General features: G+C 44.4%; 1 protein-coding gene across 1 annotated transcript; it reads left to right on the top strand.

Moving 5' to 3' along the window:
- The first annotated feature begins 8880 nt into the window (after positions 1–8880).
- LOC109751845 (protein Rf1, mitochondrial) lies at positions 8881–13847 on the top strand. The gene is made up of 2 exons (XM_073500773.1): positions 8881–10313; positions 12590–13847. Exons 1-2 carry the CDS (start codon positions 9165–9167, stop codon positions 12590–12592), a joined length of 1152 nt encoding a protein of 383 aa, XP_073356874.1. The 5' UTR covers positions 8881–9164; the 3' UTR covers positions 12593–13847.
- The last annotated feature ends 3334 nt before the right edge of the window (positions 13848–17181 follow it).

Genomic DNA, 17181 nt, shown 5'->3' with positions numbered 1-17181 from the left:
CTTGCAAGAAAATGACTAATGAGTTAGTCTCGGGATGATGTATTATGGAACGAGTAAAGAGACTTGTTGGTAACGAGATTGAACTAGGTATGAAGATACCGATGATCGCATCTCGGGCAAGTAACATACCGATGGACAATGGGAATAACGTATGTTGTCATAACGGTTCGATCGATAAAGATCTTTGTAGAATATGTAGGAGCCAATATGAGCATCCAGGTTCCGCTATTGGTTATTGACCAGAGAGGTGTCTTGGACATGTCTACATAGTTCTCAAACCCGTAGGGTCCGCACGCTTAACGTTCAATGACGATATTGTGTTATATGAATTATGTGATTTGGTGACTGAATATTGTTTGGAGTCCCAGATGAGATCACGGACATGACGAGGAGTCTCAAAATGGTCGAGAGGTAAAGATTGATATATAGGACGATGGTATTCGGACACCGGAAGTGTTCCGGAGGGTACGGGGTACATATATAGGGTCACCGGAAGGGGTTCCGGGCACCCCCCCCCCCCCCCCCCCCCCCCGGGCAAAGATATGGGCTTAATGGGCCAAGGGAGGGAGGGACCAGCCCACAAGGGGCTGGTGCGCCCCTCCACCAGGCCGGCCAGCCCTAGGGAAAGGAAAGGGGGGAGGGAAAGTCCCTCCTTCCTTCCCCTCCTGAAGGGAGAAAGGAAAGGGGGCCACCACCTCCTCCTTCCTTCCCCTGGCGTCCATACAAGGAAGGAGGCGAACCAGGGCAGGAGCCCAAGTGGGATTCGGCCCCACTTGGGGCACCCCTTGGCCTCTCCCCTCTCCCTCCCACCTATATATATGTGGGGGGCGCACCCTAGCACACCTCAAGACAATTGTTAGCCGTGTGCGGCGCCCCCCCCCCCCCCTCCACCATTTACTCCCACGGTCGTATCTTCATAGTGCTTAGGCGAAGCCTTGCGCGGATCACCTCACCATAATCTTCACCACGCCGTCGTGCTGACGGAACTCATCTACTTCCTCAACATCTTGCTGGATCAAGAGGACGAGGGACGTCATCGAGCTGAACATGTGCAGAACTCGGAGGTGCCGTACGTTCAGTGCTTGATCGGTCAGAGCTAGAAGAAGTTCGACTACATCAACCGCATTGTCAAACGCTTCCGCTTTCGATCTACGAGGGTACGTAGACACACTCTTACCCTCGCGTTGCTATGCATCTCCTAGATAGATCTTGTGTGAGCGTAGGAATTTTTTTGAAATTGCATGCTACGTTTCCCAACACTATGGGCTTCTAGTAAGAACCGTTCTTACCTAAGGCATAAACTACAACGGTGATTTATCAAGTTTACTATATAAACCTTCTTCAAGGACCGGCCGTAGTCAAATTCGATTCAACTAAAGTAGGGGAAACAGACACCCGCCAACCACCTTTATGCAAAACAAGTTGCATGTCTGTCGGTGGAACCGGTCTCATGTACGTGGACATGTAAGGTTTGTCCGGGCCACTTCATCATACAATACCTCCCAGTCAAAATAAGACATTGGTGGTAAGCAGTATGACCATCACCGCCCACAACTCTTTGTGTTCTACTCGTGCATATCATCTATGCATAAACCTGGCTCATGATGCCACTGTTGGGGAACGTTGCATGGAAAACAAAAAAAATTCTACGCACACGCAAGATCTATCCAAGGAGATGCATAGCAACAAGAGGGGAGAGTGTGTCTACGTACCCTCGGAGACCGTAAGCAGAAGCGTTTATTAACGCGGTTGATGTAGTCGAACTTACACCTTCGCGATCCAACCGATCAAGTACCGAACGTACGACACCTCCGCGTTCAACACACGTTCAGCTTGGTGACGTCCTCGCCTTCTTGATCCAGCAAGACGGGCGAAGTAGTGGATGAGTTCTGGTAGAACGACAGTGTGGTGACAGTGATGGTGATGCTATCTCCGCAGGGCTTCATCTAAGCACTACGAAAATATAGCCGAGTGACAAAATTGTGGAGAGGGGCGCCGCACACGGCTAAGACTTTGTCGTGGGGTTGTGTGGTGCCCCCTCCCTCATATATATATATATATATATATATATATATATATATATATATATATATATATATATATATATATATGTATATATATGTATATAGGTGGGGGAGGAGAGGCAGCCCCTAGGGCGCCCCAAGTGGTCGGCGACTTGATACGTCCATTTTGCATCATGCTTTTATATCGATATTTATTGCATTATGGGTTGTCATTACACATTATGTCACAATACTTATGCCTATTCTCTCTTATTTTACAAGGTTTACATGAAGAGGGAGAATGCCGGCAGCTGGAATTCTGGGCTGGAAAAGGAGCAAATATTAGAGACCTATTCTGCACAACTCCAAAAGTCCTGAAACTCCATGGAAGTTATTTTTGGAATTAATAAAAAATATTGAGCGAAGAAAGTACCAGAGGGGGCCCACACCCTGGCCACGCGCCCCCCTACCTCGTGGGCCCCCTGGCAGGCCTCCGGTGCCCATCTTCTGCTATATGAGGTCTTTTACCCTGGAAAAAACCATAAGCAAGCTTTCGGGAAGAAACTCCGCCGCCACAAGGCAGAACCTTGGCGGAACCAATCTAGGGCTCCGGCGGAGCTGTTCTGCCGGGGAAACATCCCTCCAGGAGGGGGAAATCATCGCCACCGTCATCACCAACGATCCTCTCATCGGGAGGGGGTCAATCTCCATCAACATCTTCACCAGCACCATCTCCTCTCAAACCCTAGTTCATCTCTTGTATCCAATCTTTGTGCCAAAGCCTCAGATTGGTACCTGTGGGTTGCTAGTAGTGTTGATTACTCCTTGTAGTTGATGCTAGTTGGTTTATTTGGTGGAAGATCATATGTTCAGATCCTATATGCATATTAATACCCCTCTGATTATGAAAATGAATATGATTTGTGAGTAGTTACGTTTGTTCCTGAGGACATGGGAGAAGTCTTGCTATAAGTAGTCATGTGAATTTGGTATTCGTTCAATATTTTGATGAGATGTATGTTGTCTCTCCTCTAGTGGTGTTATGTGAACATCGACTACATGACACTTCACCATTTTTTGGGCCTAGAGGAAGGCATTGGGAAGTAATAAGTAGATGATGCGTTGCTAGAGTGACAGAAGCTTAAACCCTAGTTTATGCGTTGCTTCGTAAGGGGCTGATTTGGATCCATATGTCTCATGTTGTGGTTAGGTTTACCTTAATACTTCTTTTGTAGTTGCGGATGCTTGCAAAGGAGTTAATCATAAGTGGGATGCTTGTCCAAGTAAGGACAGCACCCAAGCACCGGTCCACCCACATACCAAATTATCAAAGTAACGAACGCGAATCATATGAGCGTGATGAAAACTAGCTTGACGATAATTCCCATGTGTCCTTGGGAGCGCTTTTCTCTATATAAGAGTTTGTCCAGGCTTGTCCTTTGCTACAAAAAGGATTGGGCCATCTTGCTGCACCTTGTTTACTTCTATTACTTGTTACCCGTTACAAATTACCTTATCACAAAACTATCTATTACCGATAATTTCAGTGCTTGCAGAGAATACCTTACTGAAAACCTCTTATCATTTCCTTCTGCTCCTCGTTGGGTTTGACACTCTTACTTATCGAAAGGACTATGGTAGATCCCCTATACTTGTGGGTCATCACGGCTGCCCTAGGGCCCCTGCCTAGCCTTGCCCCTCCCCTTACAATATGTGGTCATGGGGGGGAGGGAGTTGGCTGCCTTTAGGGCGCCTCCCCATTCTTTTCCTGCCTCCTTTGGTGCGTGGGCAGGGGTAGAGGGGTGCACCAGCCCCTTGTGGGCTGGTGTGCTCTTCCCCTGTGGCCCATAAGGCCCAATAACTTCCCGGGGGCCTCCCGGAACCCCTTCCGGCACTCCGGTACATCCCGCAACCTTTCCGTTGACCAAATAGCATCGTCCTATATATCAATGTTTACCTTTGGACCATTCTGTAGCTCCTCGTCATGTCCGTGATCTCATCCGGGACTCCAAACAACATTTGGTCACCAAATCACATAACTCATATAACACTATATCGTCAATGAACGATAAGCGTGCGGACCCTACGGATTCAAGAACTATGTAGACATGACCGAGACACTTCTCTGATCAATAACCAATAGCGGAACCTGGATGCCCATATTGGTTCCTACATATTCTATGGAAATCTTTATCGGTCGAACCATTATGACAACATACGTAATTCCCTTTGTCCGTCGGTATGTTACTTGCCCGAGATTCGATCATCGGTATCTCCATACCTATTTCAATCTCGTTGCTGGAAAGTCTCTTTACTCGTTTCGTAATACATCATCTTGCAACTAACTCCTTAGTCACTTTCCTTGCAAGCTTCTTATGATGCTCTATTACCGAGTGGGCCCAGAGATACCTCTCCGTCACACGGAGTGACAAATCCCAGTCTCGATCCATGCCAACCCAAAAGACACCTTCGGAGATACATGTAGAGCATCTTTATGATCACCCAGTTACGTTGTGACGTTTGATAACACACAAGGTATTCCTCCGGTATCCGGGAGTTGCATGATCTCATGGTCGAAGAAACATGCATCTGTCATTAAGAAAGTAGTAGCAATAAACTAAACGATCAAATGCTATGCTAACGGGTGGGTCTTGTCCATTACATCATTCTCCTAATAATATGATCCCGTTATCAAATGACAACTCATGTCTATGGTTAGGAAACCTTAACCATCTTTGATCAACGAGCTAGTCTAGTAGAGGCTCACTAGGGACACGGTATTTGTTTATGTATTCACACATGTATTTAAGTTTCGGTCAATACAATTTTAGCATGCATAATAAACCTTTATCATGATTAAGGAAATATAATAATAACCATTTTATTATTGCCTCTAGGGCATATTCTCATCAAGGTCCGCTCCTAGCCGTTGGAACCGGGACTAATGGTGACATTAGTCATGTGCCAAAACCAGGCCGAGCCCAAAGCTCCGGACGAAAGGCCCGTTTTCTACTAGTGCATCCTCATTCTTTTAGTAATCTTTGAAATGAAATTTTCAGTGACATCCTCGTAATAAATATTCTCCAACACTTCACTCTCAAGTGCTATTGTGGCCAAATCATTAAGTCTTTGATGTGTCATAGTAGTACGCATATATAAATTAGGAGTAGGAACCGAAGTTAATCGAAAAGAAGGACTCGATAAGCACCTGGATGCTAGAGTCGGCCACCAATCAATCCGACGAGACAACATCGACGAGTATGAAATTTGAGAGAGGAGGCGAGGAAGGCAACGGTGTCAGCGGCCTGTTGCCTTGTCGGCCTGAATTCGAATTCCGATGATCCGATTGATCTAATGACCAGGGACCGAGGGACGAGGCAACGAAATGTTCCTTTCCTATAGCCATGAGCACACAATCAAGAGTTTTCTTTTTTGTAGCCACAATCCCAATCCCTGTAGAGATCGAGTTTTTTTTGGGTGGAAACCAACTTTATTCATGGAATTCCACATGGAGTGGGATAATCTCGGGTCGTGGGGAGCGCCAAGCCAGACGCGCCGTCCCGGGCCCCTATTCAAACAAAACTTAGCTAATCTATGTGCTTTATAATTAACAGCACGACTCTCAAAAGTAAAAGAACATTGAAAAAAGGTAGCTTTCAGATTTATCTCGCTAATGATTGCTCCATATTGACCCCAGACACTCCTTCTAATGTCAGAGACCACCTGTTGACAATCAGAAGCCACTACAAACTGTTGTGTTCCCAAATCTTCGGCGAGGGCTAGTGCCTCCCGACATGCCAATGCTTCCAAGGTTGCCGGATCAGTGACTCCTTCAATCACTAATGCTGAGCTGCCGAGAAAGTTTCCCCCTTCATCCCTGCATATTGCCACGGCAGAACCTCCTATTCTCCCCCGCACTCCAACGTCGACATGTATTTTGTAGTGGCCTGCAGGTGGTTTCTTTGGTTGCGTGTTTCTTCGGGCCGACATCATCCGGCCCGTCCTCATTTGTGCCAGATTGCCTCTTAGCACTCCTAGCTCATCAATGAAGCTCGCAATGAAGCCATGTGTTGCATGGGGACTCTGGAATATAGACTCGTGGATGACCTTGCCCCTGGCATGCCATATTGACCATAGTGTTACCGCCACGAGGACAAACTCATCATGAGAGAGAGACTCCATCAATGTGAATAACCATTGCTTCGCCTTGGGCTCGGTAGTGGTTATGATTTTATGTGTGATCTCCTCACTCGTGAGTGCCCATACACTTCTCGACGCAGTGCATTCCACAAGAGAGTGACGCCATGAATCCCGAACACCACATAGTCCGCACTAGGGGGAGTCCGTCATGTGGCGATGTGCACATACATTATTTGTCGGCAGTGAGTGTTTAGCTAGTCGCCATAAGAACATACGCACTTTGCCTGGGACCTCAGTTTTCCACAGCGATTTCCATGCTCCTTCCTCTGCCCTTGAGCTCAACGGCCATGGTCCCTCTTCGAGCCATGCTTCTCTGCGAGCTCTCGTTGTGACTAGCAGGTTGTATGCAGACTTCACCGAGAAATTGCCATGTTTTTCGTGATGCCATGCCCAAAAGTCTGGCAGGTTGCGGGTGCACAATGGGATCCCCAAAATCACTTGAGCATCCATGTGCAGAAAGGTAGCTAGTACCAATTGTTTGTTCCAGGATGCTGTAGTACTCGATATCAACTCAGACACCAGCGTCGGTGGGTTAATAGTCCGACATCCATAAAGCCATTTCATCTCATCCCTGGGCAACCAGTTTTGTGTCCAAATATCCGTGGTGGCTCCGTTACCAATTCTCTTGATCAGTCCCATCTTTAAAGTATCTCTTCCTTCTAATCATGCTCTCCAAACTTGACTCGGGTGGCCCCCTAGAGCAGCCTCCAAAAGGTCTTTATTTGGGTAATATATGCTTTTCAAAATTCTCACACTTAGGGACTCAGGATTCTGCAAAAGACGCCATGCCTGGCGGGCCAACATGGCCAGATTAAATAACTCAAAGTCTTTAAATCCTAAACCCCCCATGCTCTTGGGTTGGGTCATTGATTTCCAAGAAACCCAATGAGGTTTTCTTTTTTTCCTTCTTTACTACCCCACCAAATTTTTCTGATGAGCATGTTGAGGTGTTCACAAACCCTCTTGGTAGCTTGAAACACGGCATAGAGAAGACCAGGACTGCCTGGGCCACAGCCTTTACTAGAACCTCCTTCCCTGCCGTGGACATAGTCTGCTCTATCCAGCCCTGTACCTTGCTCCACAAACGGTCTTTAAGATACTTAAAAGCGCCGTTTTTTGAATTACCAACGTCCGAAGGCATCCCCAAGTACTTCTCATTGAGAGTTTCGTTGGGGATGTTGAGCGTGTCCTTTATTTCCTGTCTGACAGCGTCCGGAACACCTTTACTAAAGTATACCGATGACTTTGAGTAGTTGATGCGCTGCCCAGTTGCTTGACAGTAAATATCCAAGACCTGGTACACCTCGTTTGCCCCCACACCGTTTGCCTTGAAAAACAGCAGGCTGTCATCAACAAATAAAAGATGGTTCACTGGTGGCGCTGTAGGAGCTACCTGTAGACCATGCAAGTTGGATGACTCACTTCTACATTTTAACAAGCACGAAAGGCCCTCTACTGCTAGCAAGAACAAGTATGGAGATATCGGGTCCTCTTGTCTGATACCTCTTGAAGGAATAAACTGTTGCAACTTCTTCCCATTGAACAAAACAGGAAATTTTACTGTGGTGACCATGCCCATGACTATGTTCACCCACCTCTCAGTGAAGCCCAATTTCAACATTATTGCTTTTAAATAAGGCCACTCTACCCTATCATAAGCTTTCATCATGTCAAGCTTGAGAGCACATGTCTGATTTTTCTTTGCTTTATTCCTCTTCATGAAATGCAAGCATTCATAAGATGTGATGATGTTATTTGTGATCAACCTGCTAGGAACAAAGGCTGACTGTTCTTCTGAGACTATGTCAGGTAGCACTTGTTTCAATCTATTAGGGATCACCTTTGAAGCTATCTTGTATAATATATTACACAAGCCGATGGGACGAAATTGAGACAGGAGAGTTGGGTTTTTTACCATGGGGATGAGTACCAATATAGTGTCATTTATACACTCGGCCGATTCTGTCCCCTCAGCTATTCTCGAAACGGCCGTCGTCACGTCTCCCCCCACAGGTATCCCAATGATGTTGAAAGAAGTGCGCCGGGTAGCCATCAGGGCCCGGTGACTTTATCAGGAACATCTGGAATAAAGCGTCCTTCACTTCTTGTTGGCTGTATGGTGCATTCAGCATTTCGTTCATCGCTTTTGTTACTTTGACAGGGAGGAGGAGTCGAGGAGAACGATCCTCGATCCTGTTTCAGCGCTCGTCGCTCGATGGCCTAGTCCACTCGACTCCAGCCCACTCCAGCACCTAGCGGCCTAGTAGCACTTACGCTTTTTTTCTCAATACTAGGCCTATATAAAAAAAATTGCGGGCCCCCAGAATTTTGGGCCCTGTGCGGGCTGCACATTTTGCACCACTGTGGGCCCGGCCCTGCAAGTGGATCCCATGAATGCAACACCTGGGCACCTGGTCTCTTGTCGAACGTGGCGATTGCGGAATATGGGAGCGGTAGCGTCGTTGAGGTCCTCTTGAGCTACATCCCCATACTAAATATGTTATTCAACACACAAACACAAAAATAAAGAAACAAAAATAGCACATGTCTGAAATGAGCCTGACTAGTTGTTCCTCCATGTCAGGTATACATAGTTTTTAAGGGCAAAACTGTAAAATCGTTTTTAAAGGGGAAAACTGTAAAATCGCATGGTGTGGAGATGCCAAATGCAAATGGTGTGAAGATGCCCTTTGTTAATTTCACGGTACAGAGGTTGACTTCTTGAGAGAGCCGACGGGAGCCGACGGGAGCCAGCGGCCCGTCCTCGCCGGCGCCGGGGAGGCAGCGCACGACGGAGGGCCGTCTTGTCTTCCCCAGCGTCAGGGCCGCGGCTGGCGGCGGAGATCTCGTCCTCGCCCCCCTCATCAGCGCCGTCGCCGGCGGAGATCTCCTGTACGTTGCAGTCTACCTCATACCTCCTCCGGCGAAGGTGAACATCCTTTGCTACGAACATCCTTTGCTATGAGCCGCCGCGTTGTCCCCGTCGGCAGACGCATCTTGGAGCAGAACATCAAGGACCGGTACCGCACAGGACACATTGGCACCGAGGATGCACTCCACCTGTTTGACGAATTGCTCCAGGTTGCTCAGCCCTCCTCGATTGCTGCCATCAACTGCCTCCTCACTGTCGTCGGCCGTCATTGCCCTGCGCTCGGCGTCTCCCTCTTCAACCGTGTTGCAAGAACCAAGGTGCCTCTCCAGAGTGTCACCTATGGCATTCTAGTCAACTGCTGCTGCGGCGCTGGCTGCTTGGACCTCGGTTTTGCCGCCATGGGCAACATCATTAAGATGGGTTTTATGAAAGAATTCATTGTTGCTTTCAGCCACCTACTCAAGGCCATCTGTGCGGAGAACAAGACCAGCTATGCAATGGACATCGTACTCCGAATAATGCCCATGTTTAACTGTGTACCCAACATTTTCTCCTACAACATTCTTTTCAAGGGTCTCTGCAACAAGAAGAGGAGCCAAGAGGCTCTCGAGCTGATTCAGGTGATGGTTGAGCATGGAGGTAGCTGCCAACCTAATGTGGTGACCTATAGCACCGTGATTGATGGCTTGTTGACAGAGGGTGAGGTGAACAAGGCTTACAGCCTATTTTGTGAAATGTTACAGAGGGGAATTTCGCCGAATGTTGTGACCTGTAGTTCAATCATCTCTGGCATGTGCAAGCTTCATGCGATGGACAAGGCGGAGGAGGTTCTTCAACAGATGTTTGAGAGACGAATTCTGCCAGATGTTGCCACATATACTAGTCTAATACATGGATATTATTCATTAGGACAGTGCAAAGAGGTGGATTGGATTTTACAGGAAATGTCTAGAAATGGTGTTCAACCAGATATTGTAACTTACAATATACAGATGGATTATCTTTGTAAGAGCGGAAGGTGCGCAGAAGCTAGGAAAATATTTGATTCCATGGTCGGTTTGGGCCAAAAACCAGATGTTACTACCTACAACGTTCTGCTTCATGGGTATGCTATGGAAAGATCTTTTCATGATATGAATTGTCTCATTGAGTTGATGGATGATAATGGTATTTCACCAGATCATTATGGCTACAACATACTCATATCTGCTTATGCTAAAGAAAAAATGGTTGATGAAGTAATGCATATATTTACAAAAAAATCAAGAATTCAAACAGAACATATGAATTCCAAAAGGTTCACATTTGTTTTCTAATTGTTTTTCCTTCGCTTCTAAAAACTACAAATGTTTTGAAAAAAGGTCGTAAATCTGAAAAGAGTTCAAGATTTTGAAAAGTTCATACTTGAAAAAAGTTTGCAAAATGAAAAAGTTCATGATTTTTTTAAGAAAACTGGTACTTTGAAAAAAAATGAAATTTGGAAAGGTTCACGAATTTCCAATAATAAGTTTTTGAATTTTTAAAAATCAAGCGGTTGAGAAAAATGACAAATAAAAGAATGAAAAAAGAAAAGGAGAAATAAAAATTAAAACCAAAACTAAATCGAAATCATACAGGAAGCGCACAATTGAATACAAAATAGGAACAAATTAGTCGGTTAGATACAAAGTGCACACAAGCACACCAAAAGATGGGTAGCAGGATACAAGCAGGAAGGAAGAAGCAAGGCACCGTCCGTGTAAACTCCTCACCACAGAAGCCACTATCGATGGCCGAGAGAATGCAGCAATTTTAAAAAACTTAAGCAGGTGTAGGAGTTTGGAACAACCATTTACTACTTTATTTATCGTGTTAATCTACCGTTTCCGCAATTTTCGCAAGTAAACATAGAAGATTGATACCATGGTCAGTTATCACATACACAAGCTGGAAGGAAGAAGGGAGTAGCACAACCACTTATCTGAGCAGACTACCAATAAAAGAAAATGACTATTTGGCGACAACACCTAGGGCCACTGACTAAAGACGATGCTGGAGACAATTACGTGTCTCCTGCAATTAATGTTCCAGAAACAAGAGTGTAGTCTAGCTCCAGTTGTGTTATGACTCACCAGCAGCTTCCATATATAGCTCAAGGTTGTCAGCAGCCAGAATGTGTGCTAGCTCTATCCTATTTTTGACCCTATCACCTACACACATATTGATGCATGTTCCTGTTGGCACTGATGCCTCCTACTCCTAAATGCTTTTAGTTCACGACTTCTTCCATTATTCTCTAACCTCTCAAAGCCACTAGCTCATCCTCTGTGTTTCCTATTTACAACCTTTTAATACTAGCTAAAAGTTACTACCATGTCTGTTTTTATGGAACCAGCTTGCTTTTGTTTGTGTGAACACTGGGTAGAATATGTATCCACGCAATGGGAAATACATGGGACTGGAGCACATGGATCCACCCCCTCTATTCATCCAAACAATACACATGAATGTACCCGCAAAAAAAACAATACACATGAATGGGGACCCATGCACCAATATGTAACAGTGCTGGTATAACTATTGCACACCCTCAGTTAAAAACTGTTTTTTGTTTGTAATGCCATGTAAATGCACCATAGCACAGGCTTCCTTTTGTGGTACTCTCGGTGGCTCAACCCTTAATGTTACTTAACATCTATTGAACTCCTGCTACTCCTATGTCCACGTTACGTGTTTGTGACTACCATTACATCATGTTCATGTGTAGTTGTTGCCACCAGTAGGTTGAATTGACCGTCCGGCCAAAGAAAAATCAATTAGGCCAGCTTTTGCTGGCTCTGCGCAGAATTTCTCGGAAGCAAATTGAGCCAGCTCTTGGAGGACCTCCTCTGGCCAAAAAGCATTTGGCGGCGTCAGAGTTGTGGCTACATCCGGCACTGCTATTGTACACATTTGGGTGGCTATTCTTGCCTCCTCTGGCCACAAAGTGCTCAATCTCGCCATTGCGTTCTTGCCTGCATTGAACCCTACAGTCTGCACGCATTTGGGTGACTGTTCCACCTGTCCCTGATGCCTCCTACTCCCAAATGGTTGTTCACAAGCTTCATGCAATGGACAAGGCTAAGGAGGTTCTTCAACAGATGCTTGATAGAAGAATTCTGCCAGATGCTGCCACATATAATAGTCTGATACATGGATATTATTTATTAGGACAGTGCGAAGAGGTGGATCGGATTTTCAAGGAAATGTCTAGAAATGGTGTTCAACCAAATGTTGTAACTTACACTATACAGATGGATTATCTTTGCAAGAGCGGAAGATGCGCAGAAGCTAGGAAGATTTTTGATTCTATGATCAGTTTGGGCCAAAAACCGGATGTTTATACCTACAGTATTCTACTGCATGGGTATGCTATGGAAAAATCTTTTCATGATATGCACTGTCTCATTGATTTGATGGTAGAAAATGGTATTGCACCAAATCATCATGTCTACAACATACTCATATCTGCATGTGCTCAAGAAGAAATGGTTAGTGACGTAATGCATATATTTACAAAAATGCGGCAGCAAGGATTGAACCCTGATGCAGTGAACTATGGAGCGGCAGTAAACTTGCTTTCCAAGATTGGCCGAATGGATGATGCTATGTCCCAATTCAATCAAATGATAACTGAAGGGTTAGCTCCTGATATCATAGTTTTCACCCCCCCCCCCCCCCCTATTAGTGGTTTCTGTTCTTGTGGCAAATGGGAGAAGGTTCATGAACTATTTTCTGAGATGTTGGATCGCGGCATCTGTCCCAACACAGTGTTCTTCAACACAATTATGGACCGCCTTTGCAAAAATGAAAGGGTTATGGAAGCCCAAGATCTCTTCGACCTGATGGTACACATGGGTGTGAAGCCTGATGTGTGTACTTATAACACACTGATAGGTGGATACTTGTTCGTTGGTAAGATGGATGAAGTGAGCAAGTTACTTGACAATATGGTCTCAATTGGCATGGAACCAGATGTTATCACCTATAACATACTGATTGATGGTTACTCTAAGAATGGAAAGATAGATGATGCATTGGTTGTTTTTAGGGGGATGTTGGAAAGGAAGGATAAGCCTTCTGTTATCACTTTTAATATTATGATTGGTGCGTTGCTTAAATGTCGCAGGAAGGAAGAAGCAAAAGATTTGTTTGACGGTATCTGGGCCAAAGGATTAGTTCCTGATGTTGTTACATATAGCTTAATGATACAAAAACTTATAGAAGAAGGTTCTCTACAAGAGTCTGATGATCTATTCCTTTCTATGGAGAAGAATGGATGTGCTGCCGACTCCCGCATGCTAAATGCTATAGTTAGAAGCTTACTTCAGAAAGGGGATGTGCCCAGGGCTGGGACTTATCTGTCTAAAATTGATGAGAGGAGCTTCACCCTTGAAGGTTCCACAGCTACCTTGTTGACTGCACTTGCGTCAGGGGGGAGAGGCCAGGAATATAAAGAGTTACTCCCTGAGAAATACCACTCTTTTCTGGAACAGGGCATTGATTGAAACCTTTTCTAGAGATTTTGCCTAGATAGTTTGGACTGCTAATCGAGGCCTTAACGTTTCTTAGTAGCTTGCATCCCCCAAGCTTTTCTTTTTGTAGTATGTCTAAATTAAAGGTCACTACTCTTACTAATAATTCTGGGAGGAACTTGTACTAGTAGTGAATGTCTGACTGTGCACCATTCTGATGAACGACTATCTGTGATTCTATTTCAATGGGGCTGTGCGTTTGGCCTCAACTAAGCTGCAAATTATATTAGTTTTCTCAGTCTTGATTTGACCTAATAAATTAATCTCAACGCCTTTTTCCTTGTCTAAAATTTAGGCCACTTTTCTTACTAGTAATTCTGGATGGAACTTGTCCTAGTAGTGAATGTCTGGCTGTGCGCCATTCTGAAATGTAGGTCATTTCTCTTACTAGTAATTGTTGGAGAAACTTTGGCTAGTAGTAAACTTCTGACTGGCACCATTTTGATGAACGACTGTGTGTTTCATTTATATGGCTGAGTACTACTTCTTCAATAGAGTTGAACATTCGGCCTGAACTAAGCTGCATTTTTTATTAGTTTTGTCAGTATTGGATTTGACCTGATATATTATCCTTGAATTTTTTTTCCCTTGTGCGCTGTGCTGCTGGAGGTATACTAGATATTCACCATTTCATAATGCTGGGAAAACCTTGGGACCAAACCTTTGACAACTATTGTCAATATCCAGCAAGTTGTTCATGATATGATGACCATGCTGTGCCTGTACATCAATTGAAGGTGTTAGCAGTAAGTTAGTTTCTATATTGCATATCTCCTTTGCATCAAATGGAAACATACAGCTTTCGAAGAATCAATGTTCCGTCCACCACTTAGCACTCTATTCATTATGAAAACTGACATCATAAATATGTTAAATATATGTTACAATGTTAACATATATTCTAAAATGTTAATACTATAACACTACTTTAATTTAGCACTTTTATTGTTTTTCAAGAGGGCGGTTATGCTTATTTTCTCGGTGTCATTATATCCTTTATTCTGAAGTCTTATTGTTCATTATTCGTATAACTTTTTTTCATGTCATTGTATATTTGTTGGCTACATGTTTTCTGAAAGACAGTGGAAAATTGGAGCATTACTTTCTTGGGAGTCCTGCTAGTTGCTGTTACCATGGATTATAATAAGTAGGCGTTGAGAATGAATTTCTCTTTTTTGTTTTATTTTGAAAAGGTGGAAAAGCTTTGCGTCCCGTTGTATTGAAAAGAAATACAGAACAAGAAATAGAGCAAAGGAAAGAGGGGCCAGCAGGATGTACACTACTTGTTGCTATCTCAAGGTGCAGACATGAAACAAAGCAAAGAAAGTGAACAAGAAACAGAGCAAAGAGGGGGAAATATGTTGTGTGCTAATTTACCAGGCAGACATGTTATCAGGTACAGCCAAGGATGTTCTTCTTCAAGGTGCAGACATGATGAATTCTCAGGATAAAAGGGCTGTACGTGCTTTAGGCTCTTACCACCCTTTGTCCAACACGTGTGGTTCTGTTTTGGCTTGCTGTTACAGTTGTAAGAAGGGGACGTTCTTACAACACGTTTGCAACTTTTGTCGAAATTCTTAGCGCGTTTGGTGATAATGTTACCGTGCCACTAGGTTTCCGTGCTAAGCCAGTAGCTGTTTGACAAAAATGGTGTGGGGTGGGTTTCCTGCTGATTGTAGGCTAAGCTGTCAAAACTATTTATAACTGATAAGAGCGCATGGTCTGTTTAGTTTGAGAAACAGTTTATAACAGAGATTCCTTGGTTTCTAGCTTGCCAACAACGACCAAAGGAGGACAAAAAAAGAAAAAAGAAAAACGTTGTCCCTCTGCAGTATGAAGCTATTCCTAACAAAGGTCTTCATGCTTGACCCTCTGCAGTACAAACTGTAACTGCTAAAGGTTGACAAGGGAGCCCATCCAATAGCTTTCATGCACTTCTTTGTATCATCGCTAACATCGATATTCAGCTTCCTCGGATTTTGTAGCTGGCCAAAATCTTGAAGAAATTAAATTGGCTGCTTAAATGCTCTGACCTGTTTCAACATCTCCAGAGCTTGCATCTCCCCAATTCCTCCTTGCAGAAATTTAGCTTTAACTCATCTAGAGAAGGGATTTCCCACAACAATCCAGATACTTGAAGTGATCGGGAATGAGACAATACAAGAAGAATCACTCTCCTTGGTAGCTTGGAGGGAGAGTCGATGAACCGTGCTTCGTATCTGATCAATAGTTGGACTGGGAACACTATTGTGTAACAAAGTTCTCTTCGATTGAATTGGATATGATAAAGTCCATGCCTGTACCATGAACTTGACAACTTTTAACATCACCGTATTGGGCTCTCTTCATAGGCATCTATTCACGAGCTCATTAAAAACACCTCTATCCTAACTCATGGACTACATATCTTCCTTCTCCATGAAAGTATCCTTCAGGAATCCAACTCCTTATCGGGTCCTTCTTCATAATAGTAGATCCTTTTGTGAACCTACTGAGGTATAAGAGACATGTTTTTAGATGAGGGTGAAGATCACAGTATCAAAAACACAAAATCATCATCATCATCTTTTCTGTGATATCACTTGTTTCGAGTGCTCAACTAACTGAATCTGCTATGTGATTTATGAGTGATGTTAATATGGATTTACTACGGAGAGAAAACACTGAAATAAAATTAAAAATACATTGTTCTTCTTGACAAACAATTGTCAATAAGAAAAGGTGGCACGGGTGATTAAATGTTGGGCGCAAGGCATGACAGGGCCACCATATTAATGCCTCCAATTTTTGAGATGATGGCATTTTCGACATTTGCAGCGTCTCTAATTAAGCAGCAATAGCGGCCAACATCTGCCAGCGTGCATTTACCAGGCAATACCGTCAAAGTATACATGACTTTTATTGAGGGTGTACGACAGTCAGCAACACTGATACATATCGCCGCAGAGATCTTCAAGCTCTCTGTGCTCTGATCAAGTGTATGGTGGGACAGAAAGGGGGAGTGTAGCACCCATGTGCTCTGATCAAGTGCATTTCCCATGGCATGGATATATATTCTACACAATGCGCACACAAACAAAAGCAAACTAGCTAGTTCTGGAATAACATGATTATCTTTTTCTAATATTAAACGTCTGTAGACAGGAAACGTAGAGGAGTTAGAAGCCCAGAGAGATGAGAATTGTGAACAACCATTTGGGAGTAGGAGGCATCAGGGACAGGTGGAACAGTCACCCATATGTACGCAGGCCGCAGGGTCCAATGTAGGCAAGAAAGCACTGGCGAGATTGAGCACTTTGTGGCCAGAGGAGGCAAGAATAGCCACCCAAATGTGTACAATAGCAGTGCCGGATGTAGCCACAACTCTGACGCCGCCAAGTGCTTTTTGGCCAGAGGAGGTCCTCCAAGAGCTGGCTCAATTTGCTTCCGAGACAATTCTGCGCAGAGCCAGCAAAAGCTGGCCTAATTGATTTTTCTTTGGCCGTCTGGTCAATTCAACCTACTGGTGGCAACAACTGCACATGAACACGATGTAATGGTAGTCACAAACACG

The sequence above is a fragment of the Aegilops tauschii genome, chromosome 6, assembly GCF_002575655.3.
Source record: "Aegilops tauschii subsp. strangulata cultivar AL8/78 chromosome 6, Aet v6.0, whole genome shotgun sequence".
In the NCBI taxonomy this organism is placed as follows: domain Eukaryota; kingdom Viridiplantae; phylum Streptophyta; class Magnoliopsida; order Poales; family Poaceae; genus Aegilops; species Aegilops tauschii.
The sequence above is the reverse complement of the archived record's forward strand: the minus strand, read 5'-3'. Positions and strand labels throughout refer to the sequence as shown.

Coding starts and splice junctions, on each gene's coding strand:
- LOC109751845 (XM_073500773.1), top strand. CDS start 9,165: ATGAGCCGCCGCGTTGTCCCCGTCGGCAGACGCATCTTGGAGCAGAAC.